We start from the raw sequence: 25,164 nt of genomic DNA on the forward strand, positions 1-25,164 counted from the left end.
ACCCTACTGCACATAGAACCTGGTGTGTATTTCATTCTAAAACGTATCGTGCTGCAGGACTATTACAATCGGTGCTACTGGGTTCCGGGTCTGGGGTCATGGCGGACAGACCCACCCGACATCGTGCTACTGGGCCCCGGGTCTGGGGTCACGGCGGACAGACCCACCCGACATCCGTGCTACTGGGCCCCGGGTCTGGGGTCACGGCGGACAGACCCACCCGACGCACTGATCCCAGCCTGCGGACAGCGCAGCAGCTTGCTTTGGACCAGTCTCCCCGGAGCGGTCCGGGATCGCCTGAGAAGAGCCACTAAACCACTCCTCCCTCCCGACCTGGGCCTCACACACGGTCCTGGCGGGTTTGGGGCTGAGAGAAACAATAAGGCTACGAAGAGGAAAACCTATAAAGACGTTTCACAAACCTGATTTCGCTTTGTGTGAGGACCTCTTCAGGGTAACACGTGACCTTTTGTACTTTCCAGTTAACAAATTTCGGGACATGTTATGTGTCCCTTTTTTTCCATCTATAATGCAAAACACTTCCATGCTCTGTAATGAGGCCTTAGGACACTGGGCAAAAGAAACCAGTCTCTGTCAAATGGAGAAGAGCCAGAGTCTTCAAGCTGAGACTGGGACCCACGACCCCCGGGGGTGCTAGGGGGATTTGCTGGGCTGCCTTCAGCTGTGAAGTCTGCACCTGACACTTCAGACTTTGCAAACGTGGTGCCTTCCTGCCGGGCCAGCTTTCCTAATCCCGACCGCCAAACGGGTCCCGGAGAGCCTGCTCACCAAGTGCGGGGTCAGCCCCCGTGCCCTGCGCCCCAGCCGACTGTCATCTGTGCACACCAAGAGTGACTCAAGGCACGGGCCCCCCAGGCCAGATTCCCACACCGGACCAGGACAGCACTTTCCTGCTGGCTCCCAGCTCCGACACTGGCTGGATTTACTCAGTGTTTGCTAAATGGCCTGCTCTTCAATGACAGGCAACCACTCACAAGTACAGTTGCTTCTGGAAGGGCTGAGAGCTAGTGTGTTACATGTGACAGGCACCACACAAGAAGAAAAAGCCCCTCTCCCTGAAGGAGGAGGGCCTTGCTGAAGCAATGGGAACACGGAACCCTGAGCTCCCAGCCCGGAGCACACAGCTTCCTGACGTTCTGTGACAAAGCGTGGAGAGCGCGTCCTTGTGGCAGGCACGGTGGTTGGGCCAGCCGATCGAGCCCCCTTACCACCGAACACCAGTGTTACTCGAAAGGACGCTGAACTGGTTACACTTCTCAAGAATGATACAGTGAGCCTGAAACTTTAAGTAGATAACCGTCTTAGTTCAGGCTCCTAGAACAAAAATACCATAGACCGTGGCTTAAACGTTGCTCTCACTGTTCTGGAGGCTGGGAGTCCCAGATTGGGGGGGGGGGGGGGGGGGGAAGTCTTGGGAAAGAGTTCCCTCCCTAACAAAACTAGAGCCACTGGCCTGCCCTCCTGCCCTGGCTGGTGTTCTGTGAGCAGGAGGCCTACAGCCATGCCCATGACGAGAGGGCCCAGACGGCAGACACCCACCCACGTCCTGACATCAGCAGGGCCCTGAACCACTCTGGGACCCAATTAGGAGTGTTGTGGGAGAGACTCCAGTGTTATTCTCTCAGCCACTGTTAGTCGAGCCACTGTTAGCTGGGGTATTTGCAGCCCAGGAAAACCTGATCTTCCAGACAGGACTCAAACCAAACTTCCCCAGAGCCCTGCTTCTCTCCCTAACCTGCATCATCTCTAAGCAGGCCTCAGACGGTTCACTGTGTCCTTCCAGGACTCTTCTAACTGCTCTGGAATCCCTCCTCTCTTCCCCATATAGAGGGACTGCTCCCTTCTCTCCCTCTCCAGAGGGACCCATCTTGTCACCCCTCCGCCCTCACAGAACTAAAACCATCAGTCATGGGAGACTCCGCAAGCCCAGCCATGGAAGAAACTAAGGGGTGGGTGTGGATCCTTGACGCCACAGGGACCCTTCTCGTTCCTGTCTTCCAGAATAGAAGTGCGTGGGTTTCCCTCCCGGAAGCCCAGGGTTGATGGGAAATGGTTCCAAGTTGGCCATGGGACCCGGGGGGTCAACAGCCCAGGAGCCAAGCGGAAACACCCTCCCCATGCCCCCACCTGATGGAGGGCACATCCTGCGGGGCCTAGGCCTGGGTGGGAGGGGAGCCAGGTGGCCTTTCTGGATCTGCAGACTCAGAAGGGCCAGTGGGAGTGACTGCTGTCCAGCCTAGGGTTCATGGAAAGTCAGCAGGGCGCAGCGAGAAGAACGAAGAATCTTTCCTGGCACAGACTGGCTCTGCCCAACATGGCTTCCCCCGGCCACATGTGGCCGCTGAGTGCCTGGCATGGGGCTGGGGCTCTCGAGGAGCTGAGCTGTTCGTGGGATTTAATATAAAGTAATTAAAATCTAAAAAATGAAACTTGACCCCGTACCCCTTCCAAGTGAACACATGAGTGACTTCTGACGCAGCCCCAGGCCCTGGGCCTGGAAAACACCATTTTGGAAAAATCACTTCCTAGGAGACCGTCACTGTAATCCATCGTTCTTCATTAGCTTTTAGAAAAAGCCACACATTCAAAAAGTAAGTTTATTGGCTTGATGTAATTAGGTCAGTAAAACCCTATCTTAACCTCAGGATTTCTCATAGTGCAATGTATGAACGTGACAGGTTCATCTGTATTAAGACAGATAAATGCCCAATTAAGCTGGGCTTTGAATCTGAGTTTATAGTTCATGCTCTTCACGGCTTTGCCACACTCCTCATTTTAAAGGATGTACTTAATTAAAAAGCAAGAAGTCCACACCTGAGCTGTGAGCTGGTCCATAAACAGCCCTAGGTTTTTACTGATAGGATATTACTCTATCATTCAAATTCTTTAGGTACTGATCTGGTTTGGGGTTTTTTTTTAATGTATTAAAAGTTAAATTATATCATGCATTAACATTTTCTACCCAATTTATGTTTCAGAGGGAATAATGAGTTTCAGGATTCCTTGATTTGTATAAAGTGAAAATTAAATCAAATGATCCAAGTATCCCAAAGCACGTTTCTGGATGCAAGCTATCTTGAGGAAGTTTACACTTGGCCACAGCTAAACGTACTTGTGCAGCCACTCAAGTAAATTTCTTCTTGCCTCGTCAATATAGGGCTTGTCCTCCGCTGAACAATCTTCTCTCTTTCGATGCACGAAGCCATGGGTTTGCCCAGAAAACGTTTTAATTTGATATTCCACTTTGCAGTGTTTTTTCAACTTCTGGGTCAGTAAAGAGACCTGATGATGCAAAAAGATTTCACGATAGTATGATTTTAAAAATCTAGCCATATTTTCCATTCTCCAAATCCTCTCTGAATGCTCATAAAAGAAACTGAACGTCAGTGCCGTAAGTTCTGTAGCTATTATGAATTTTTTACTTTTGATTCTATACGTAACACAGTCCTTACCTCTGGCAAAGGAGAGGATTCTGAGCAATATAAAAATGATACAATATCAGTTCTTTGAAACTGTATTAATATCTTTTGTATATCATTCAATATATAACAAAATATTCAATATATTCAAGTATAAATTATTTTACATTTGTATTAATATGATGTGTTAGTTATGAATAACAACAATAATTTCTAAATGACTGCTTTTGAACCAGTTTTCTTCTGCTTTTTTCTTATCATCAACATACTGGGTTTAACACACCATTTTTTTTTTTTTTTAAAGTAAACTCTATCCCCAACCTGGGGCTCAAACTCATAACCCCAAGGTCAAGAGTTGCAAGCTCCATGGACTGAGCTCATTAAAGACCCATGTCTTTAATGACACACACCTTATCTTAACTCATGGGTTACAGACGGGAGGACGGGGAGGCAGGGCCGGCTTCGATGCCCAGTAAACAGACCACACCAGGAACACTTCTGGGGGGTTACAGTCCGTAAGTCCCCAATAACACCTACCTTTAAAACTTTTTTTAAGATTTTATTTATTTGAGAGAGAGAGCACAAGCAGAGGGAGCATTAGAGGGAGAGGGAGAAGCAGGCTCCCCACTGAGCAGGGAGCCTGACACGGGGCTCGATCCCAGGACCCTGGGATCATGACCTGAGCCGAAGTCAGACACTTAACCAACTGAGCCACCCAGGCACCCGGTCACCTTTAAAACTTTAATATTGAAAAATATTTGGAGCAACGCATGAACCCTTTGGGACATTTTCCCTGAAAGGTCAAATCATGTTATTAAACACAGAAATGAGAAGAGGAGGGGGACCTGGGTGGCTCCGTCAGTTAAGCATCAGACTCTTGATTTTGGTTCAGGTCATGATCTCAGGGTCATGAGATCAAGCCCCAGGTCCCGCTCAGTGCTCAGCAGGCAGTCGTCTTAAGGATTCTCTCTCCCTCTCCCTCTGCCCCTCCACCCACTCACCAGCACGCACTCTCTCTAAATAAATAAATCTTAAAAAAAAAACATAAGAGGAAAGATGCCAACTTACTTGTTCAAGAGGAATCACAGCATCATTTTCGGCAAAAATGAACAACGTGGGGTTCTTTAAACTGTGCACATCTTCAGAGTCCTTGACGATCCCTGGAAGATGGGCATAGACACACAGGGCAGGATTTCCATGCGTGGGCCTCAGAAATCTCTGTGGGTTTGGTTTGATTTTTCAGAGTAAAATACGTGCTTCGGGGGAGCAGTTTATTCCTTTCTAGCAATTCCACAGAAGTGGCCTGGCCTGTAAAATTAGTCTCAAAGAGCAACTTACCTAGTCAGGCCCCTGCTGTCCACTTCGGTAGGAGTCAGGCCAGAAATAATGGAATTAGACCTTGCGGTCGGCTTGGCCGCACACAGACGGGAGCAGCCTGAAACCCGCTCCCGTGTGTGACATGCCTTCATTTACAAACAGTGACAAACTTTCAACTCTGGAGCACCTGGCCCCTACCGCTCTAGAAGTCTGGGGTTTGGCTGTAGGGGAAAGAGATGGCTCAACCCGAATACCAGGACAAGTGGGGATTTATGGCCAAGAAGCAGAGTGTGAGGCAGTGGGTGGAAAATTACTAAGAGGAAACATCAGCAAAGGACGGATTCTGGCCAGAGGACATGACAGGATTCTTGCTGACAAGATACGGGGGGGCAGGGGGGCACAGGGTGAGGAATTTGGCCAGACATCCAAAGTGGGGGATTCTCACTGAACTGCCCCAGTGGGCCAAGGACAGAGCCCAGTCGGGGCCTCCTCAGAAAGAGGACTCACAGAGGAGCCTGGCTCAGGTGTGGTCAGGGACAGGGTCCAAGTCAGTAGGAAGAAGAAAATAATGGCCATCTCCTGCTTCTTCCACGTCCTGTGGGCAGCACAACAAGGCTAAGTAGCCCAGGGAGCCTCCCCTCACCTGTAACCCCTCCCTAGGAGGCAGGGAGCCACAGGAAGGATGGCCACGCTCCCTGGCCCACTCTGTTAAGGCCACGTGGCGTGGCTGGACTGCGGTTTGATGGCCCCAGTCCTGCCAGTCGTCAGCTCACGCAGTGTGCAACAGCGGCCAGAAGGGGGAGCTCGCGAGGCGCCCACGCAGGAGAGCCTTCTGCTGCTTCACTCAAGGGGACAGTCAGCCTCCTTGTGCCCAACAGCAACGGACAACTTAGTAACTTTGGTGTAAGTTAGTATTTAAAGGATTTTTTTAATGCTAAAAGTAAGCAAAAACACCACATCGAGAAACCATTAATCCAAATAGGAATCCTTAGTATAACGGTACATCCTATCATGAAAGAAAGCCAAACTTCCTTCTGTGTCTTTTCTTTTTTTTAACATTTTTATGGTCTGCTTCTCTATCGTGAACTTAGTATGCCATGTCTCATACACATGTGTTCTTACTTCATTGCTATGATACCTGTGGTCTGTTCGGCTAAAATGTTTCCTTTTCTTTCCTTCCTTCTTCATACATGTATTGTGTGTGTGTGCATGCAGTTGAAAATAACTCATATCTTGGGAAAACAGGTTCACAGGCGTTCCTCATAAAGAACAGTGCTCGATATTAACCATGCTCACAGAAATAAATGTTATCCCCTTCACCCTACGTGAAGAAATCGAGCCCTCAGGTTAGGTGATTCTCCCAACAGCACACTGTGGGGACCAGGACTCCTCAATCCCAGTGACATCCTCTGATTACTACATTCCGAACCTGCACCTTACAATACTTTCAGATTTGTAAAGCCAAGTTCCTCATCTCTGCACAACTGGGCTGTGTATTGCTCCCGGAACAGCTAGCTTGGGAAGAGGCTTGTGGCTGTCACTCGAGCACTCCTCCTATTTCCACTGTGTAAAATATGCAAGGCAGATTTACCGTAGACGGACACCCCTGCCCTGAATTCCGGGTACTTCATCATCACGTGATGGACGGCCACTCCACCCCAGCAGAATCCCACGGCGCCAATTTTCTGGGCATGACACTGCTGTTTCAGATACTTCAAGACAGCATCTACCTCCCTAGAACAGAGTTATTCAAGAATCAACAGATACCGATCACTTATATGTGGAATCTAAGCAGCCAACCTCAGAGAAAACAGAGAGTAGAGGGGTTCCCAGGGGTGGGACATGAGGAAATGGGGAAATATTGGACACAAGGCACAAACTTCCAGTTATGAGATTAACGAGTTCGGGGTTATAATGTGCAACCGGCGGACTACAGTTAATAATACTGTATCCTATCCTTGAAGGTCGCTAAGAGGGCCGACCTTAAGTGTTCTCACCACCAAAAAGAAAGAGTAACTATGTGACAGGATAGAGGTGTTAGCTAAGGCTATGGTGGCAATATATAAACGGGTTAAATCAACACAGTGTACACCTTAAACTTACAAAACATTATGTGTCAACTGTATCTCAATAAAGCGGGGGAGGGGGCGGCGGGCAAAGAAACAATCAAGAGGTACTTTGCGAGCCCCGCCCCGGGGAGTGCGCTGGACAGCAAGTGCTATGCCGATGGACGGTAATGGGGCTTCAGCAGCAGCTCTTCCTCGAGGCTCTGATTCTTACTGTTGGAGCTCTGCCCTCATCACGTGCTGCCGGAGTGATGCACATCTCCCCACGGGTCTCCCCACAGGTCCCCCCACAGGTCTCTCCACCAAGCACAGCCTCCTCCAACCACCCAACAGAGCTGCGGGCGGGCTCTTTGCAAACCAAAAATCACACCAGCTCACATCCCAGCTGAAAGCTGAGCCCCTGGCCTTCCACAGCCTCCGAATAAAGGCCAAAGGCCAAAGCACAGCTCCTAAGACCTGATCCCAAGATCCACCACCACCACCACCACCCCCCCGAGCACCCCAGCCTGCTCTCCTCTGACAAACACCAGCCCCACTGGGCAGCTCCCCAAACTCTCTGACTTGGCACATTCACTCCCGCAGCTAACATCCCAACTCTGGAAGGCCTGTCTCCTCCTGTGCCCAAAGAGCAGAGCGGGACTTGGAAAGCCTCCAGCACGATGTAAGCCAGGAGAGCACCAAGAACAGTGGCCCTGTCTTTGCAAATGGTTCATTTGCAAATTGCTTGTCTGGAACTCAGTGCATTTTCAACTAGAAGCAAAACACCCAAATGGAGGTAGGGAAGCAAGGCCAGCCAGAACGTTCTGTTTGATCAGATAAGGAAGAAATGCTGTTGACGATTTAAGAAAGTAAAAGAAAGCCATTCTATTGCACTCCCTTTCCCTTTTGATCATAGCATATCCTTGAGCACCTTCAAATATTTAATGTATCTTACCACTTCGTACAAAGCAGTTATATTCATCATGTGAGCAGTAATTAAGTAATTCCGCAAAATAACATGGAAAGAGCAATAGTTCTTGACATTTGGGGTTTTAAATTTTCCTCGAATGCTTTGATCTTAAGAATAACTGCCTTAATTGGAGGGGACAAGAAGGAAGAGGCCATTTCTATAAAAATACTTTAACTCGAGTGAACATGTCTTTGCTGGTGTTGCTCTGAATGTGTTCCCCACTTTTCTGGGAGCACCAGGGTTTAGCGTTGGATGGACCTCTCCTCCCACCCCCCAATGCTTGGTTCATATACCTTGGGAGATTCTGCCCTAGGTTCCAGGAGTGAAGTGTGTGGCTCAGGCTGACCATCAGAGCATAGCAATCTTCTGGCCACAATGACTGATTCAAGGGTGGACCTGTGACTGAGCCATAACTATCAGGGCAAAGTGGGAATTTTGCTGGCTTGCTGGAAAAGGGACCACTGGAAGGCTGGAGCTGCTGCAGCCATCTTATCACCCAGAGGCAAAAGCTGCCTGAGAATGGAGCCAGTGTATAGACAATGAGGTAGAGAAATGTTGGAAGGCAAGTCCTGGAGATAGTTTCTGCACTAGGAACCAACCCCTGCTTCAAGCCAGAAACTACCTCTTTTCAGCTTTGTAAACCAATAAATCCCATGACTGCTTAAGCAGTAAGCATTCAAGACGGATTTTCTGTTACTTACAAACAAAAAAACACTTGACCAGATACAAGGATTTCAGTCTCCTTTCAAAGTTAGTGTTTCTTTTTTTGGTTTTGGTTTTTTGTTTTGTTTTGCTTTGTTTTTTGATAGAAAGAGAGCGCGCATGGGCGGGGGGGGGGCGCAGAGGAAAAGGGAGAGAGAGAGAATCTTAAGCAAGCATGGAGCCCAACATGGGGCTTGATCTCACGACCCTGAGATCATGACCTGAGCAGAAATCAAGAGTCGGACGTTTAACCGACTGGGCCACCCAGACGCCCCAGTATTTCTGTTTTAGGTCTCATTTTTATATGAAAGGCATGGCTCTCCTCTTCCCCTCTGGAAGAGTACCACAGGGCTGCTCCAACACCTGCCAGAGACGATCACTCTGCTTCGTGCTCACAGATGGAAGGCAGACCCACACAGCTTTTCCTCAGAAAGCAGCAAAATGTCCTATTCTCCCCAACCCCAGCCCCAAACGGGAGGCTGAATTTCACATTTGCAACCCAGTCTCTGCAGTTCTCTTGTGTTTCTACTTCTAATTTTCTCTTCACTTCTTGCTTCATTTTGTTTTTCTTGGGGTTGCAGTTAAGGATGCAGGGCCCCTGGGAGGGACTTGGAAAAGGTAGGTGTGCAGGAGGGCTATCCCCAGGAATCTCGGGGCCAACCCTGAGGAAGGGGAGGGAAGGACGCAGAGCCGGGCAGGGGAGAAGCTGGTGGTGCAGTCTCCACACAGGCCTCTACCAGCTCCTCTGGGGAGCTTGGAGCTGGGGTGGCCACTGAGGGTCCCCCTGACTGAAGATGAGGAAGCCAGGCCTTCATACCCCTGCAGGGAGACTCCTCAGGATAGGGCAGAGGAAGACCAGGCAGCTGATGTCCCAAGGACAGCTGATGGGCTGGCCTCCCGCCCACAAGCCCCTGAGGTGACTGCTGGTTAACACAGCCTCAGGTGCTCGGCCATGCCGGGAGCTCCCAGGGCACCCCGCGGCACAGGCCCCTGAGAGGAGGTGGCCCCAGTGAGTGTGGGGCATGAGACGGGGCTGAGGAGCCAGGCGCGCACTCGGCAGGGCCCCAGGCCGCTTTGGCCAGGGGACAGAGGGGCCAGCAGCCCTGGGGTCACCCCTGAAGGGCACTCCGGTGGGAGAAGAAAGGAACAGAAAATTCCAAGGACCATGTGGTCACAGGCAGGGGGCCACATTCTTAGCAGTTTCCCCAACCTCGGCTGGGGGAGCAGCTTATCAAACCGAAGGCTCCCGTAGGGTGACAGGGAAGGAGAGTGTTCAGAAGGACAGATGGCCAAGGTGAATCAGGGCTGGTGTTGGGGGAACCTCCTTTGCCCTGGGCTCACATTTACTTGCTTGGGAGGAGCTTGGCGTCAGAGCGCACTCCTGGCCCCTTTCCCCCTCCATACTTAGCCCAGACAGAAGAGGGTGTCTGAGCGGCAGCTGAACGCTCTGTTCCTTACTTCTGGGCTGGTGGAGCTAATTTAATAAAAAGCTGAAATCCTGGGGGGATCCCCCTTTTCTTCTCACTGCTCCCTGGACCCTGTCAAGACAGCAGTCGTGGTCTGATGGGCCTGGTGTCAAGACCCGAAGTCTCTCAGGGGGGAGGTGGGGGGTCAGGTCTAGGCTTGGGGGAGGGGATGGCCCCTTGGGTTTCCAGTCAGCTGAGCAGGAATGGGGCTAGACTCTGCTCCAGCTTCTTTTCTCGGCCCATTGCCTCGACTGGTTCTGCAGCCAGGGCAGGAAGGAAGGAGTGTGGACCCTATGGACCCCGAAAGCCCCCAGTGTCAAGGGAAATCGCATCACCCACAAAATCCCCTTGGCATGAGCCCCATGAAGTCTCTCAGAGAGGGAAGCAGACAAGCCTGTTGGGCGGCAGGAGGCTTGCCGGTGTCCCCCCTTCCAGGCCACACACGGTGCTCAATGAAAGCCCGTTTCCTTACTCATTAGTCATGGCCATGGAAGTCCCCCCACGAGGGAGGCTGGGAGGTGTGTGAATGGTGAAGCCGCACCCACTTCTCCCTCCAGCCTCCGCTCCCCCGGGGGGCCACACATGTGTGATAACTTACTTATCGATCTTTCTGGCATCTCTTGTTTTCAACCACTCCGGGAAGGTGGACCAGTCCCCAGAAGGGTGCCACGGCTCCTGCCCTACGAAGAAGTCCGGAACGATGGTCCTGTCAAATAGGGACATTCACTGCTCTTCATTTCGGAGCTGCTGGTCTTTGCTTACATTCATTAAGAAGCCTGCTATGTTGGTGATTCTGATTCACAGGAGAAGGAAAATGGGGACCACGAAGGCCAAGCTTGATCGCATCAAAGAGGCCACCTGGAGCCAGGCCAGACCACTTTGGATTTCACAACCGTAGGTGCGCGGCCTCCGGCAGCCCCCTTAGAGCCCAGCCCGTCTGAGATGACGAGGCAATCCGGCAGGGCACAGGATGGAGCCCCAGGGTCCCCCTCCCCCATCCCGGAGGAGCCTCATCGCTCAGCTGGCCTTTTGCATTAGCCCCAGGTCAGAGGGTCCACCTGCGTCACATGTCCAGTCACGATGACCAAGCAGTTCTCCCCAGCCTCTGCCCAGGATGCCTACAGGGCACAACCTCCTGCTCAGAGGGAAAGGTCTCATGCAGATTCTAAAACAGGCGGCAGGGAGAAAACAAGCCAGTTCCCCGAGTCCGTGTCCATCCTCCACGCCAGTCAACCCCCGGGGCTGGGTCCACACTGCACTGGCCGGAGACTCGCTTCCTAAAATAAAGGCCATTGCCACGGATGGAGGAACCCGGCTCTTCCTGCCAGGGTGGAAGGAGCCCTGGAATCTGGGTCAGAAGAATCCAAGTTCAAGTCCCAGTACCGCCCCGTCCGCCCTGTGGCCTTACCAAGTCACTTTTAGCCTCATTTTCTTGGTCTGATGAACAGACAGCCACCACCCGATCTCAGAGGATTATTTTGAGGGCAAAGGGAGTTGGATACGGGGAGAGAGCTTTGTAAATCACAGGCGCCTCTGCGCATTGTTTATGTTCCGTCTCCAACTAAAGGGCCCGCAGTAAGACAAGGGAAGCCACAGTCCCCGCAACCTGCCCGCTGCAGGGGGGACTACGAGCTCCATCTTCAAGCCTCAGGGCAGCCCCAGCCTCGTGGGGTCGTTGGAAGGATGAAGGTCACGTATCCCTGTGACGCCCTCTGCACGGGGTCCGGCCGAGCCACGGGGCAACCGGGGTTGGCTACTGTGTTTATCACTGGGTTTGCCCCCAGTAAGTTACGTGGCCTCCCATTCCAGACAACATCTGGGGGCGGGAAAAAGTGAAAACTCAAGTGCAAATCCTCTTTTGCGTCTGCACTAACGCCGAGTCACGCGACAGGGGCGTGCTACCTTCAAATCGATTTCTCTTGTAGGAAAACGAGGCAGGTGCACACTGGGATTTGCAGCTTTTTGAGAAAACAAAGAAAAGTGGGGTGTGCCACGCTCAGGGCTGGGGGGGTTGTAGGCGGTCTGAGGCTGGAGGGAAAGAATGGCTGACACTCTGCCAGACCTGGCGTGGTGGGGAGCGGACAGGCGTGTTCTCGACACTCGATCCGGCAAAGGCCGAACCTTCCGGAGGTGAGTGAGGTCTCACGGCGCCGTTCTGGAACCCCCGGGAACTCGGACAGGACCATGATTGCTTGTGTTTAGCGTGGTTTAGCCCAGGCTAACCAAGGGCACCCTGCCTGTGAAACCTGACCCAGGCTGAGATGTGCCGAGGGCCAAGGAGCAGATCCATTTCAGAGCTGGCGAGGTCTGCCCCAGGCGTCCTCTACCTGTGTCCGGGCAGGCCCCGCATCGGGAAATCACTCTCTCCGAGTCCGATGGGTCTACAGGCCCAGGCAGTGCGAGGAGGAGCCGCCGCCCCGGGGCTGGGTTGGGAGCAGTGGCTGCCTCCCGACACCAGGTGGTGTCTAGGCTCACGCGACATTCCCCATTTACCTGCCCCCAGTGAGATGAGGAAGTAGGTAACCTAACTTAGAATGCAGGTGGGGCTTTTTGGGTTTTGTTTTGTTTTCCCTGAAGGGAACAAAAGAGATCACAGAAATCTCCATGAATTTAAGGAAAGTGACAGAACTTCATACGTACGTGTATCCGTTGCCTGCGATCATGTCAGCCATGTATCTGGTATTGGGCAGCTGCCAGCCAAATATATCTTGAATGACAATCACAGCCTTGCCCGTGTCGAACGGGGGCTTGGTGATGTAAGCCTGGATGTGCTCGACTTGAACTTCGCGCCCCATCCCTCCATACTCTATCCTGTGGCCAATGTCACATGGACAAGGATGAGCCTCGTTAGCCATTGGAGAGATCTAAGTTGGGCTACAGAGAGAGAAACATGCATTATATTCTGAATGGTGCAAATCCAAAGATGATACACAGTAGGTAAACTAAAATCAAGAGGATAGAAAAGAATTCATTTTAATTATACTCACTGTGTGTTCATGGAGGAAATCGCTGGTAACTTGTGATTCTGAGTGGGGCTAATAGGAATCCATTCCCACTACCAACACTAGAAATACCGGAGTGAATGTAACCAACAAATAAAAATTAAAATGGTGGAGCTCATAAAGGGAACAATCCCCAGCTAGGACTGGAAAGGACACTTGAAGCCAGGGTCACTGTGGCATGAGCAGATAGGGAGGGAGCCCAGCAATGCTGGAGAGCAGGCTAGACCCAGGAACAAGCACTAATAGCCCCCATGAGATGGGGATTTGTGACCGAGACCCCATGCAGTGTCGGAGCCCCCAAAGGTTTATATTTAGTGGGGAAAATAAAAACAAAAAACAACAATAAAAGAAAACTCTACAAACAAGGACTAGGACCATGGTTAGGAAGCCCAGGGAGGAAAAAAAGAAACCAATCCTCCAAAATGTCCACTCTCCTCTCAAAGTAGGAATATCTAGAAGGTGAAATTAACCAAACAACTGACCCTGGGCAGCAAAATCCCTGGGCACCTGGCAGAAGCAAATGCAAACCTACTTGGAGCAAGACTTTCACACCCCAGGACAAAAGACAGTACCCCCTGAAGAGGGGAAAGCCCGAGGGTAGCTGGGGTCTGGACAGAATGTGCAGGGATGCTGGCAGATGGCTCATAGGGGGTATCAGGCAAAGAGGAGTCAGTGAGGATGAGGGTTTCTTGCCCGAGGATGAGGGTTTCTTGCCTGAGGATGAGTTTTTTTTGCCCGAGCAACTGGAAAAGGATAGCGTGTCTTTAAATGAGAAGGGGGAGACACGGGAAGAACAGGTTGGAGGAGATCAGGTCTTAAATGTGGGGCGGTAAGTCTGAAACATCTGTCGGACAGGCTGAGCGGACAGCTCATAACAAGTTCAGGGCAGGGGTCCAAGCTGGAACTACAAACTTGAGAAGAGTCAGCAATATACAGCCGAGCCTCTTTTTTTTTTTTTTTTTTTTTTGCAGATTCCATACACATGAATTTGCCCAGTTGCAAAATTTACTTGCAACTCCAAAATCGGTACTTGCTGTGCTTTCGCCACCATCCACAGACTTCCACAGAGCAGTGACAGATCTGAGTCACTGACACGCACAGTCGAACAAGGCGACGCTCGGCCTTCTCATTCAGCTCCCGCTGCAAACAAGCATCCTTTTCACTTTCTGTTGAGTCCCACATCTTCTGCATTTTTGTGCTTTTTGACTGGCGATTTCGTTGTTGACGAATGGACTCCATGCACAGTGCCGAAGGGCCGTCTAGTGATCCTAAGGGCACAATGTGCCTCCAAAAACCACACGTATAGTAGACAAGCCTGGCTCAGGCGTGCGCGACAGCCGCTGATGGTGGGTCCAATGTCAATGAATCAACTCTACATTAGATAAGGCGTCTCTACAGAGACACACATAAAACGGGGTGACGCACTAACCAGCTGACAGAACTGTGACCGGAGGCTCGGAGCAGTGGTTCAGGATTTGCTCCTCCGCTGTCCATGTGATTTATCGACCACGACTACGGTTGGCCCTTGAAAAACACGGGTTTCATCTGCACGGGTCCACTTACGCATGGATTTGTTTCCATAAATACAGTCCATGACTGTGAATGTATTTTCTCTTTTTTGTAACTTTCTTAGCATTTTCTTTTCCCTAGCTTACTTCATTGTAGGAATACAGTATATAATACGTATAACACGCAAAATATGTGTCAATCATCTGTTTATGTTACCGGCAAGGCTTCCAGTCAACAGTAGGCTATTAGCAGTGACATTTTTGAGGAGTCAAAAGTGATATAGATTTCTGACCGCACGGAGGTCAGCGCCCCAACCCCCATGTTGTTCAACTATGCTGTAAATAATGAGAATTTAAAACCTGGAGAATGAATGACATCATAAAGGGAATGACAGTAGATAAAGAAGAGAAGGATCTGGAAGACTGAGCCCTGGGGCCTTCACCATTAAGGGCTTTGGGGAGGCGAGAAGAAACAGAGAGTGAGCCTGAGAAGAAACAGCGAGCAAGAGGGGAGGAACCCCCGGTCATGGGCCTGGAGCCCCGTGAAGACAGGGTTTCAAGAAGGCAGAGTGTAGACCGAGACATTCTGCAAGAAGCCCTGAGAGACGCAGAGGGTTGGCCACAGGGCTGAGCAATGGGGACGTCAGGGTGACCTCCACGAGAACAGGTCTGGAGGACCAGGGTGGGCAAGACAGCAGCAGGCTGGAGAGAGTGACAGGAGAGAATCAGACCAAGTGAACACAGAAGCTCTTCAAGGCTTTAGCCAGAAACTGGAGCAAAGAAGAGTGAGCAGAAGATGGAGGGAAGATAGGGCAACAAGTCTTTTTATTTATTTATTTTTTAAGATTTTATGTACATATTTGAAAGAGAGTGTGAGAGAGTGCACGAGCAGGGGCGAGGGACAGAGGGAGAGGGAGAAGCAGGCTCCCCGCCGAGCAGGGAGCCGGATGCGGGGCTTGATCCTAGAACCCTGGGATCATGACCTGAGCCGAAAGGCAGCGGCTTAACCGACTGGGCCACCCAGGCGCCCCTCTTTTTATTTTTTAATGGAAGAAATCTCAGCACATTTGTATGGGAATGAGACTGGTACCTCACAGAGGAAAACAAAGCAAAACCAAACCAAACCGACGGTTCGAGGGGCACAGGGGAATCGAGGGGCACAGCTAGGTGGGAGGGGACGGGGTTGCACAGGGAGAAGGTCACCTTCCCTAAAGCAAGGACGGGTCCTCCACGGTCCCAGGAGGGAAGGCAGAAGGGTGGGTGACGTCGGGGCAGGAGGCTGTGGATGCTCCCTACTTGCATCTGCTCAGAGAACTGAGAGCAGAGCCAACAGTGAGGGTGAGAGCAGGGGGTAGGTCAGAAGGGACAGGACAAGTGGGAAAATGAAGGACCAAGGAAATGTACATGGTCCCTGAGGCTGTGTCCCTCCAGCCACGTCCAGCAGCAGGATGGTGGTTTGAAGCGGGCAGATAAATGGAACAGAACAGGACCGGGCTCTGGAGGTTTTTATGGGAGCAGGAGGGCACGGTGGATCTGTGGCGGGAGGACAGAATGGCCAATAAAGGGGATAAGATATGACATTGAGCGACCCAGGAGAGCAGACAGATCCCAGTGGATCCCCACCTACCGTTGTGCAGCCCTGCCAGATGGTGAGAAACCTGAGGAGGAAAGCAAAAGGAATCTGTTAGAAGAAAACAGAGAATACCATTTTCCTGAATCTTGGCATAAAGCAGCATTTCTTACACTAGACCCAAAAAACACAAACCATGAAGACAAGGATTAATAAATCTCATTAAGTATGTATTAGTCTGCTCGAGCTTCTGTAACAGAATAGCACAGGCTGGGCAGCTAACATGACAGAAATGTATTTCTCCCAGTTCTGGAGGCTGGAAGTCCCAGATCGGGATGCCCACAAGGTCCGGTGGTGACGGGGACTCTCTCCCTCACTTGCAAACAGCTGCCTTCTCGCTGTGTCCTCACACGACACACACAGAGAGAACAAGCTTTCTGGCCTCTTCTTGTAAGAGCACTAATCCCATCCTGGGTCCCACCCTCACAACCTCATCTAAACCTAATCACCAATGGTCCCACCTCCAAATACCATCACGCTGGGGGTTACGGCTTCCACACATGAACTTTGGGGGGGACACAAGTCCGTCCACAGCAGGAATCAACTGTAAAAACCACTTGTAAGACAACTGGGGGAAATTGAACTGGCTGGATATTTGATGGTATTGAGAAGTTACTGTAATGGTAGAGGGGGGATGATACTATTACAGTGATGGGTGTGTGTGTGTGTGTGTGTGTGTGTATACAATTCTTACCTTTTATGGCTACATGCTGATGTATATACAGATAAAACAACTACATGTCTGGGATTTGCTTCAAAATAGCACAGGGGGTGGTGGAGGTGGGGAAGAGTTATTATTATTCGAGATATCATTCTCAAAGCAGAAGATTTAGTATCTAGATAAGATATAGGAAGAATTCTTGGGGCGCCTGGGTGGCTCAGTCAGTGAAGCATCTGCCTTCAGCTCAGGTCATGATCTGAGGGTCCTGAGATTGAGCCCTGTGTCAGGCTCCCTACTCAGTGGGGAGTCTGCTTCTCTCTCTCCCTCTGCCCCTCCCCACCGCTCATGCTCTCTCGTGTGCGAGCTCTCTTTCTAACAAATTAATAAAATCTTCTTAAAAAAATTTAAAAAACAAAAAATTTTTATAAATCAACAAGAAAAAGACAACTCAAGAGAAAAATGCTCCAAAGATAAGAACAGGCAACTCACAAAAAGGTACACCTGAATGGCACATAGACTTATGAAAAGATATTCAACCTCACTGGTATTTAAGAAATTGTACTATTTTGTACATGACACAGATACTATTTTACATCTTGCAGACTGGCAAACGTCTGTTTGCACCAAGAGTCGGTGCCCACGCAGGGAAAAGGGAGGGAATGTGAGCTGATACAAACTCTGGAAGGTAGTCTGACAAGGTCTAGCAAAGTCAAAGATGCAGAAACCCTGCAACCCAGAAATCCCACAGCTGGGTGTATTCCCCAGAAAAATTTACACCTCTGTGTGTGTGTGTGTGTGTGTGTGTGCGCGCGTGCACACTCATGCACATATGTGGTGGATGTGGAAGGGGTGCTTTTGGTGGCACAGACGTGATGACAGTAACTGAAAGCAATCTGACTTTCAGGAGGGGCACAGGATAAATTGTGATGTATTCATTGTTGTGGGTTGACCTGTGTCCCCCAAAAAGACATGTTCAAGTCCTAACTCCCAGAACCTATGAAGGTGCCCTTATTTGGAAATAGGATCTTGTAGAGGTAATCAAGTTAAGATGAGGTGCCTGGCTGGCTCTGTCAGTTAAGCATCGGACCCTCGATTTCGGCTCAGGTCATAATCTCGAGGTTGTGAGATCCAGCCCCGCACTGGGCTCCGCGCTCAGCGGGGAGTCTACTCAAGATGCTCTCCCTGTCCTTCTGACCCTCCCCCCCTCAAATAAATAAGTAAATCTTTAAAAAAAAAAAAGTTAAGATGAGGTCATACTGGATTAGGGTGGCCACTAGCCCAATAACTAGTATCCTTATAAGAAGAGGGACATTTAGATACAGAGACACACAGGGAAGAAAGCCACGTGAAGACATAGGCAGAGATTGGAGTGAGGCTCCTACAAGCCAAGGAACACCAGGGACTGCCAGCAACCATCAGAAACGAGGAGAGAAGCAAGGAAGGATTCCCCTCCGTAGGTTTCAGGAAAGCAGAGCCCTGCTGACACCTTCATTTCGGACTTTTGGCCCCAGAACTGTGAGAATACATTTCTGTGGTCTTCAGTCACCCAGCTGGGGCATATTTGTTACAGCAGACACACGAAACAAATACATGCATAAACAAACTACATGTACACTTACCAACACGATAAATCTTAGAAACATAATGCTATTTAAAAATTCAATGGCCTTTTTGATGCTAAGTAAATACTAAAAAGAAAAGTAATGCTTCTTTTACTAATAAATATACTGTAGTAAAAGTAGAACGCACGGGAATAAACACACCACCATTAGCCAGTGGTTACTGGCGAGGGAGGGAGGGTGGAGAATGCTGGCTTTAACTGCATTTGTTACATTTTATTTCCTAAGAAGGTTTTAACTAAGGACAAAATGTTCACATTTTTTAAGCCCGGGTCACGTGAATATGGGTGGCTGTTATATTATTTCCTGTACCTTCCAGAATATTTTAGAAAGAAAATAACTAAGTTTTAAAGAAACACAAATTAAGAGCTAGTCATTTGCTCAAAGAAAATTTGAAACGATTCCTCATGGTTTTGTTTTCACAAGCTCGGTTATAAAACTATTATTAGTAAGAGAAGTCACAACAATCCAGCACCAAGAGCGGCAAACTTTATGTCCAATGCACTATTTGTGGACAGCCGATTCCTGAGGCTGAGTTCTTTTTTTTTAATTTAAATTCTGTTTAGTTGACATACGGTTCAGCATCGGTTTCAGGAGTAGAGATCAGTGGTTCATCATTTATATGTAACACCCAGTGCTCATCACAACAAGTGCCCTCCTTAATGCCCATCCCCCATCTATCCCATCCCCCACCCACCTCCCTCCATCAACTCTCAGTTTGTTCTCCACAGTTAAGTCTCTCATGATTTGTTTCCCTCTCTCTCTTTTCCCCCTCCCAAATATTCACGTTTTGTTTCTTAAATTCCACATATGAGTGAAATCATATGGTATTTGTCTTTCTCTGATTAATTTATTTCACTTAGCGTAATACACTCTATCTAGCTCCCTCCACGTCATTGCAAATGGCAAGATTTCATTCCTTTTGATGGCTGAGTACTTTCACACACATACACATACACCACTTCTTTATCCATTCATCAGTTGATGGACACTTGAACTATTTCCATAGTTCGGCTATTGTTGATAATGCTGCTACAAACATTGGGGTGCACGTACTCCTTTGAATGTGTATTTTAGAATCCTTTGAGTAAATACCTAGTAGTGCAATTGCTGGATCATAGGGCAGTTCTATTTTTAACTTTTTGAAGAACTGCCACACTGTTTTCCAGAGTAGCTGTACCAGTTTGCATTCCCACCAACAGTGTAAGAGGGTTCCCCTTTCTCTGCATCCTCGCCAACACCTGTTGTCTCCTGTGTTGTTAATTTTAGCCACTCTGACAGGTGTGAGGTGCTATCTCATCGTGGTTTTGATTTGTATTTCCCGGAGGATGAGTGCTGTTGAGCATCTTTTCATGTGTCTGTTAGCCATCTGGATGTCTTCTTTGGAAAAATGTCTATTTATGTCTTCTGCTCCTTTCTTAACTGGATTGTTTTTAAGGTGTTAAGTTCTTCACAGATTTTGGATACTAACCCTTAATCGGATATGTCATTTGCAAATATCTTCTCCCATTCCGTAGGCTGCCTTTTAGTTTTGTTGACTGTTTCCTTCTCTGTGCAGAAGCTTTTTATCTTGATGAAGTTCCCATAGTTCATTTTTGCTTTTGTTTCCCTTGCCCCCTTTGACATGTCTAGTAAGAAATTGCTACAGCCAAGGTCAAAGAGGTTGCTGACTGGGTTCTCCCCTAGGATTTTGATGGTTTCCTGTCTCACATTTAGGTCTTTCATCCATTTCGAATTTATTTTTGTGTATGGTGTAAGAAAATGGTCCAGTTTCACTCTTCTGCATGTTGCTGTCCCGTTTTCCCAGCACCATTTGTTGAAGAGACTGTCTTTTTTCCATTGGATATTCTTTCCTGCTTTGCCAAAGATTAATTGACCATATAGTTGTGGGTCCATTTCTGGGTTCTTTATTCTGTTCCGTTGATCTATTTCATCTATGAATCTGTTTTTGTGCCAGTAACATACTGTCTTGATGATTACAGCTTTGTAACAGAGCTTGAAGTCTGGAATCATGATGCCCCCAGTTTTGCTTTTCTTTTTCAGGATTGCTTTGGCTATTTGTGGTTCCACACAAATTTTAGGATTGTTTGTTCTAGCTCTAGAAAAAATGCTGGTGGTATTTTTATAAGAATTGCCTTAAATGTGTAGATTGCTTTGGGTAATATAGACATTTTAATAATGTTTGTTCTTCCAGTCCAAGAGCATGGAATGTTTTTCCATTTCTTTAAGTCCTCTTCCATTTCTTTCATAAGTATTTTATAGTTTTCAGGGTATAGATCTTTTACCTCTTTGGTTAAGTTTATTCCTAGGTATCTTATAGGTTTGGTGAAGTTGTGAATGGGATCGATTCCTTGATTTCGGTTTCTGTTGGTTCATTATTGGTGTATAGGAATCCAACAGATTTCTGTTCATCGATTTTATATCCTGCGATGTTGCTGAATTCATGTATCAGTTCTAGCAATTTTTTGGTAGACTCTTTCGGGTTTTCTATGTAGAATATCATGTCATCTACATATAATGAAAATTTCGACTTCTTCCTTGCCAATCTGAATGTCCTTAGGCTGATTTCTTACCTGACTTGTCCTATGGGGCTGCGGAGACCACAAAATATCCTGGCCATTCCAAAGCAACCTTGAACCTGAATCTTTTTACTTTATCTTCAATTGATACCCGCTTTTCAGAAGGAATGTTTATGGCCAGGACAGCCACCATCTGGACTGTTCTGCACAAGGGGGCAGTGCCCAGGACAGCCTGGGTGTGGAAGGCTGGACTCCAGCCAAACCCATCTGTGGCAAAGCATTGCAGTGTGTGTTCTAGGCCAAGGCCACAGGGCGGGCAGACATTTTCCAGGGACTACACCCCCCCGAGGCTCGGGGAAAGAGCCTCGGGGAACACACCCAAGCAGCTCTACTGACAAGGAGACATACAATTTCTGTACATCCTTTTCAGGATTTTGGCTTTGCCCCGCCCCTCCCCCAAATGGCACATTTGTTAAAGGAGAATTTTCAGAAAAAAGTAAAGCCATGACTCTCATAAGATTTTTTTTTAAATGAACACATTAAGGATTTTATTTTACTCATATAATAGGAGGGAATGAGGCGGCTGTGACAACTGATTTGAAGGAAGAAGAAAAGAGCACAAACGTATACGGAGTAAAGGCATGTTGAGATTGCAAAAGGAGAGAAAACAGATTTTTCCACAGGTGGGAGGAAGCCAATTGGTTCTCCACCAGACGGGACAGGATTCACTAACTTACTGGTTACCAGCGACTTACAAAGAGTTGCGGTGGTGCCAAGACAACGACTGGGACCAGAATCGGACGACCCAGAAGGGTGTGCCACCGATAACAGAGGCTCTCCCAAAAAAACATGAAGTTTCTTCTGCGTGACATTCATTATGAGGCCGGTCACAGTGAGCAAAAGGTTTCCTCCTATTGGGGGAAACCACAGGGATGGGACTGTGGGTGTGACGTGGACAGTGGGGGCCTCATAAAATGTGTCAAGAAGGACTTTTCTGGGGCGCCCGGGGGGCTCGGTCGGTAGAGCATGCAACTCTTGATCTCAGGGTTGTGAGTTTGAGCCCCACGTTGGGTGGAGAAATGACTTAAAATCTTTTTTAAAAAATAGAAGGGCTCTTCTGTTTCCTGGCAGGTGGGCTTGGCAGCACTCACTGGCCACCTCGAGCTCAGATCTGTGGTCTCCACTAGTGAAGCCTCTGGAAGTCAGAGCCCTCCTCACGGCACCAAGGATAACCCAGACGCGCCCCTGCACAAGAGACCTTCTTTGACGAGGCCACACTGACTACCAGCACGAACGCTCAGGATCCGCCCATGACCTTCATGCAAGATGCCACAGAAGTGTGAATGACCTCAAAGGTCATTTTACAGTCCCTTAACCAAGACTCTTCTTCACCAAGCTCCTCTGAACTCTTCTCAAACAGACCCTGACTTCTGGGTTTCCGATGGCATCTCTGCCATGTCCAGTTCCAATAAGAATCCTGCTAAGTTAATTTCACAGAATCTCTGACCCTCCATATCTAATCTGTTTCCCCATCCTCCACTGTCCCCCGGGTGAGGTCTGATCACGCTGGCTTGTCTTCTGCAAGAACCCAGTTAGGTCGGTTCTCTAGAACTCCCATTCCCTGTGATGCTTCCTCTTAGCCATTTTCCATCCACTGACCCCCCACTCCACTCCTTGGCTCTAAATTCTCACTTTTTTTCTTTTGTTATTTGCAGAGTTGAGCCCAGTCTCTCTCACCCACTGTAAAACCCCACTTCAGTGGTCCCTACTCATATCCCGATGCTCCTGAATAAGGTCTGCTTCCATTCTTTAACAAATGCCATGACTGAATGATTTGTTCTTCAACACCCGACAGCCCTGCTTCACACACGAAATGCTTCCACAATATCACAAGCCAAGACCCATGGGGATCAGTGGTGCCTTTCTGATCTGCCAATTCCAAGGGGCTCACATGTCCTGCCCCCTCTCCTAACCTGAGCCTTCCTGAGGCATTCCTTTGCCCCATGTATCTCTATGCTTCTTGACTTTCTCTTCAACCAGTTATAACATCTGCCTGGTTCCCTCTTTCGTGAATAAAATAGAATCCTTACCACGTGCTCATTTAAAAAAAAAATTTTTTTTTAAGTAATCTCTACACCCAACAAGGGGCTCGAACTCACAGCCTCAAGGTCAAGAGTCTCATGCTCTGCCGACAGAGCCAGCCAGGTGCCCCAATACGTGCTCATTTTTATATCTGTATGAGAGTCATGATTTTACTTTTCGCTGAAAATTACCTTTTAACAACGCGACTGAACAACATTCCCATTTTCTCACTGGAAGTCAAAAAGGCGGTAAGTGGGTGGTAAAGCGTGGTCCCACGAGTCTGGTTTTCCTGCTTTCATACCCTCAAGGATTTAAATAACTCGGAAGTCAGACTTCCCAATGCAATGATGTTCTCCAACAGAAACAGAGAAAACAGATTTCGACGAGCAAAGGGAACTGGCGCCGATGGGACTGTAACCAGCAACGAAGTCAAGGAATAAATTGCTAGAAGCTTCAGAGATTTGGAAACCATCAGCAAGCAAAACAAAGGCTGAAAGGTACCAGGAAGGCTTGGTGTTTTCCCCTTACTGGGTAAACACTGCAGAAACTTGCCTGGCCACTGATTTTCGATCTTGCAGCTGGGAAGGCTCAGGCCCGTACAGCCCTACTCAGCCGTCTACCCGTCGATGATCCTACAAACACCAACAACTCCAGATATTTATTCGTCAGCAATCATCCTTGTACTTTCCACCGGGTACAGGCGTAGGCGGCATTAATTGGAAAGGTAGATGTGATGAGCACCCACTGGCCTGCAAGCATGCCAATCACATGGCTGCCTCTGGCCTTCTCTTAAGCTCTTCTGAGGCCTGGGTAGCCTTTCCCCAGACACCTGCGGGGCTCACTTCTGACCCCCTTATTTTAAGTGGGCTTCGAAAACAACAGGTTGTATCTTCCATCAGCAAGTAGACCTAAATCGCCTCCAACCCACATGGCTGTGTGTGTGACCTGAGCGGTCTTTCTTGGCAACTCGCACCAAGTACCCAGCACCGAGGATGTCGCAATGCCTCCTCTCCAGACCCCGGAGGCATCCTAAGGAAATACTGCCAAGTGTGGATAAAGATTTTTGAAGCCGGTGCCCATCTTACCAGTTCAGATGAAAGAATGAACACAGGAGGTCACATATACCCCAGGCACAGCCAGGCCAGCCAAGGAGCACGGAGGCCTAGGCTCAAGGGATAAGAATGCTTGCTTAAATTCCTAACATAAGGAATACAGATATTTTCCAGATTCCAAGCCTCCTGCGACGGAAAAGACCTCCAGGGCACCAGACAAAGTGGTCACCTGCTAGTACGACCTCATGGGTCTCCAATCAATGGTGTCCACCTTCTCAGGAGACCCCTTCCCCAAATTTTGCCCTTAAAAGCTCTCATTTGCAAGCCATCAGAGGATTCTGGACTTTTGAGCATTCCTGCCCGTTCTCCTGGGTGGCGCCACACCAATAAATCAGCTCTGTTTTTCCTCTGCAAAAGCTCGGTGTCAGTTTTTATTGGCTTGCTGCATATCTGGTGGACAAACTCTCACTTGGTTCGGTTACATTTTGATGCAAATATGCTCATTTTTCCCACAGGTTTATATTGGTAAAAACTACGCAACCAAAACGTCCAACTGTAGGGCAGTAATTACAAAGAGTATTCAACGGCATGAAAGAAAGGTCCCAGACAAATGGAAAAAATAAATACGAGCTTACGTACTACAGTATGATTTCAGCTACGTTTTCCAACAGGACAACACACCAGAGCGGGCTGGCCAGGGCTGCTTTTCTGCAGCGACAATGTACTACCGCTTTGGTAAAAGTCACGTTTTGAAAAATGGGCTTTGATCGGCTCATGACCTGTGCCCACGGCCGACTTGCTCTACGTCCTGCAGAGCCACGCGCGAGTGAGGGCGCAGCCGGGCTGCGCGCGTTCCTGGGCCCGCGCGGCGCACCTACCTGTCCGCCGCCCGAAGCCTGCGTTCTCCCCGCGCCGAGGCAGCCCGCCGAGCCCGGGGACGGTCGGGGCAGGCGGGGAGGAGGCGCTTCCCGCCGGGACGGAAGTGGACGCGGTGACGGAGGGCGGCGGATCCCCGCCGGCCAGTGGCTGCCCCGGATTCCCAGCCTCCCGGGAAGGCCGGGCGGGAGGGAGGGGGGAGAGGCAGGGGAGGCCTGGAGGGCACGGGGGGAGGTGTGGGGAGGGGAGGCCTGGAGGGCACGGGGGAGGGGTGG

At 49.2% G+C, this 25,164-nt stretch overlaps 1 protein-coding gene across 2 annotated transcripts; it reads right to left on the reverse strand.

Annotated features, from left to right (window-relative positions):
* Window positions 1–2,506: 2,506 nt before the first annotated feature.
* Window positions 2,507–25,068, reverse strand: CMBL (carboxymethylenebutenolidase homolog). Of its 2 annotated transcripts, XM_032415343.1 has the most exons (8): window positions 24,892–25,068; window positions 16,078–16,108; window positions 12,928–13,004; window positions 12,581–12,814; window positions 10,539–10,646; window positions 6,349–6,491; window positions 4,509–4,600; window positions 2,608–3,303 (listed from the first exon to the last, which is right to left on the reverse strand). In XM_032415343.1, the coding sequence occupies exons 4-8, from the start codon at window positions 12,793–12,795 to the stop codon at window positions 3,124–3,126; spliced, it is 738 nt and encodes a 245-aa protein (XP_032271234.1). In that variant the 5' UTR covers window positions 12,796–12,814; window positions 12,928–13,004; window positions 16,078–16,108; window positions 24,892–25,068; the 3' UTR covers window positions 2,608–3,123. The 2 variants fall into 2 exon arrangements, with proteins under 2 accessions (XP_032271233.1, XP_032271234.1); XM_032415342.1 differs by lacking the exon at window positions 12,928–13,004 and having other exon boundaries at window positions 2,507–3,303.
* Between the last annotated feature and the right edge of the window lie 96 nt (window positions 25,069–25,164).

The sequence above is a fragment of the Phoca vitulina genome, unplaced genomic scaffold, assembly GCF_004348235.1.
Source record: "Phoca vitulina isolate PV1807 unplaced genomic scaffold, GSC_HSeal_1.0 scaffold17, whole genome shotgun sequence".
Lineage (NCBI taxonomy): Eukaryota > Metazoa > Chordata > Mammalia > Carnivora > Phocidae > Phoca > Phoca vitulina.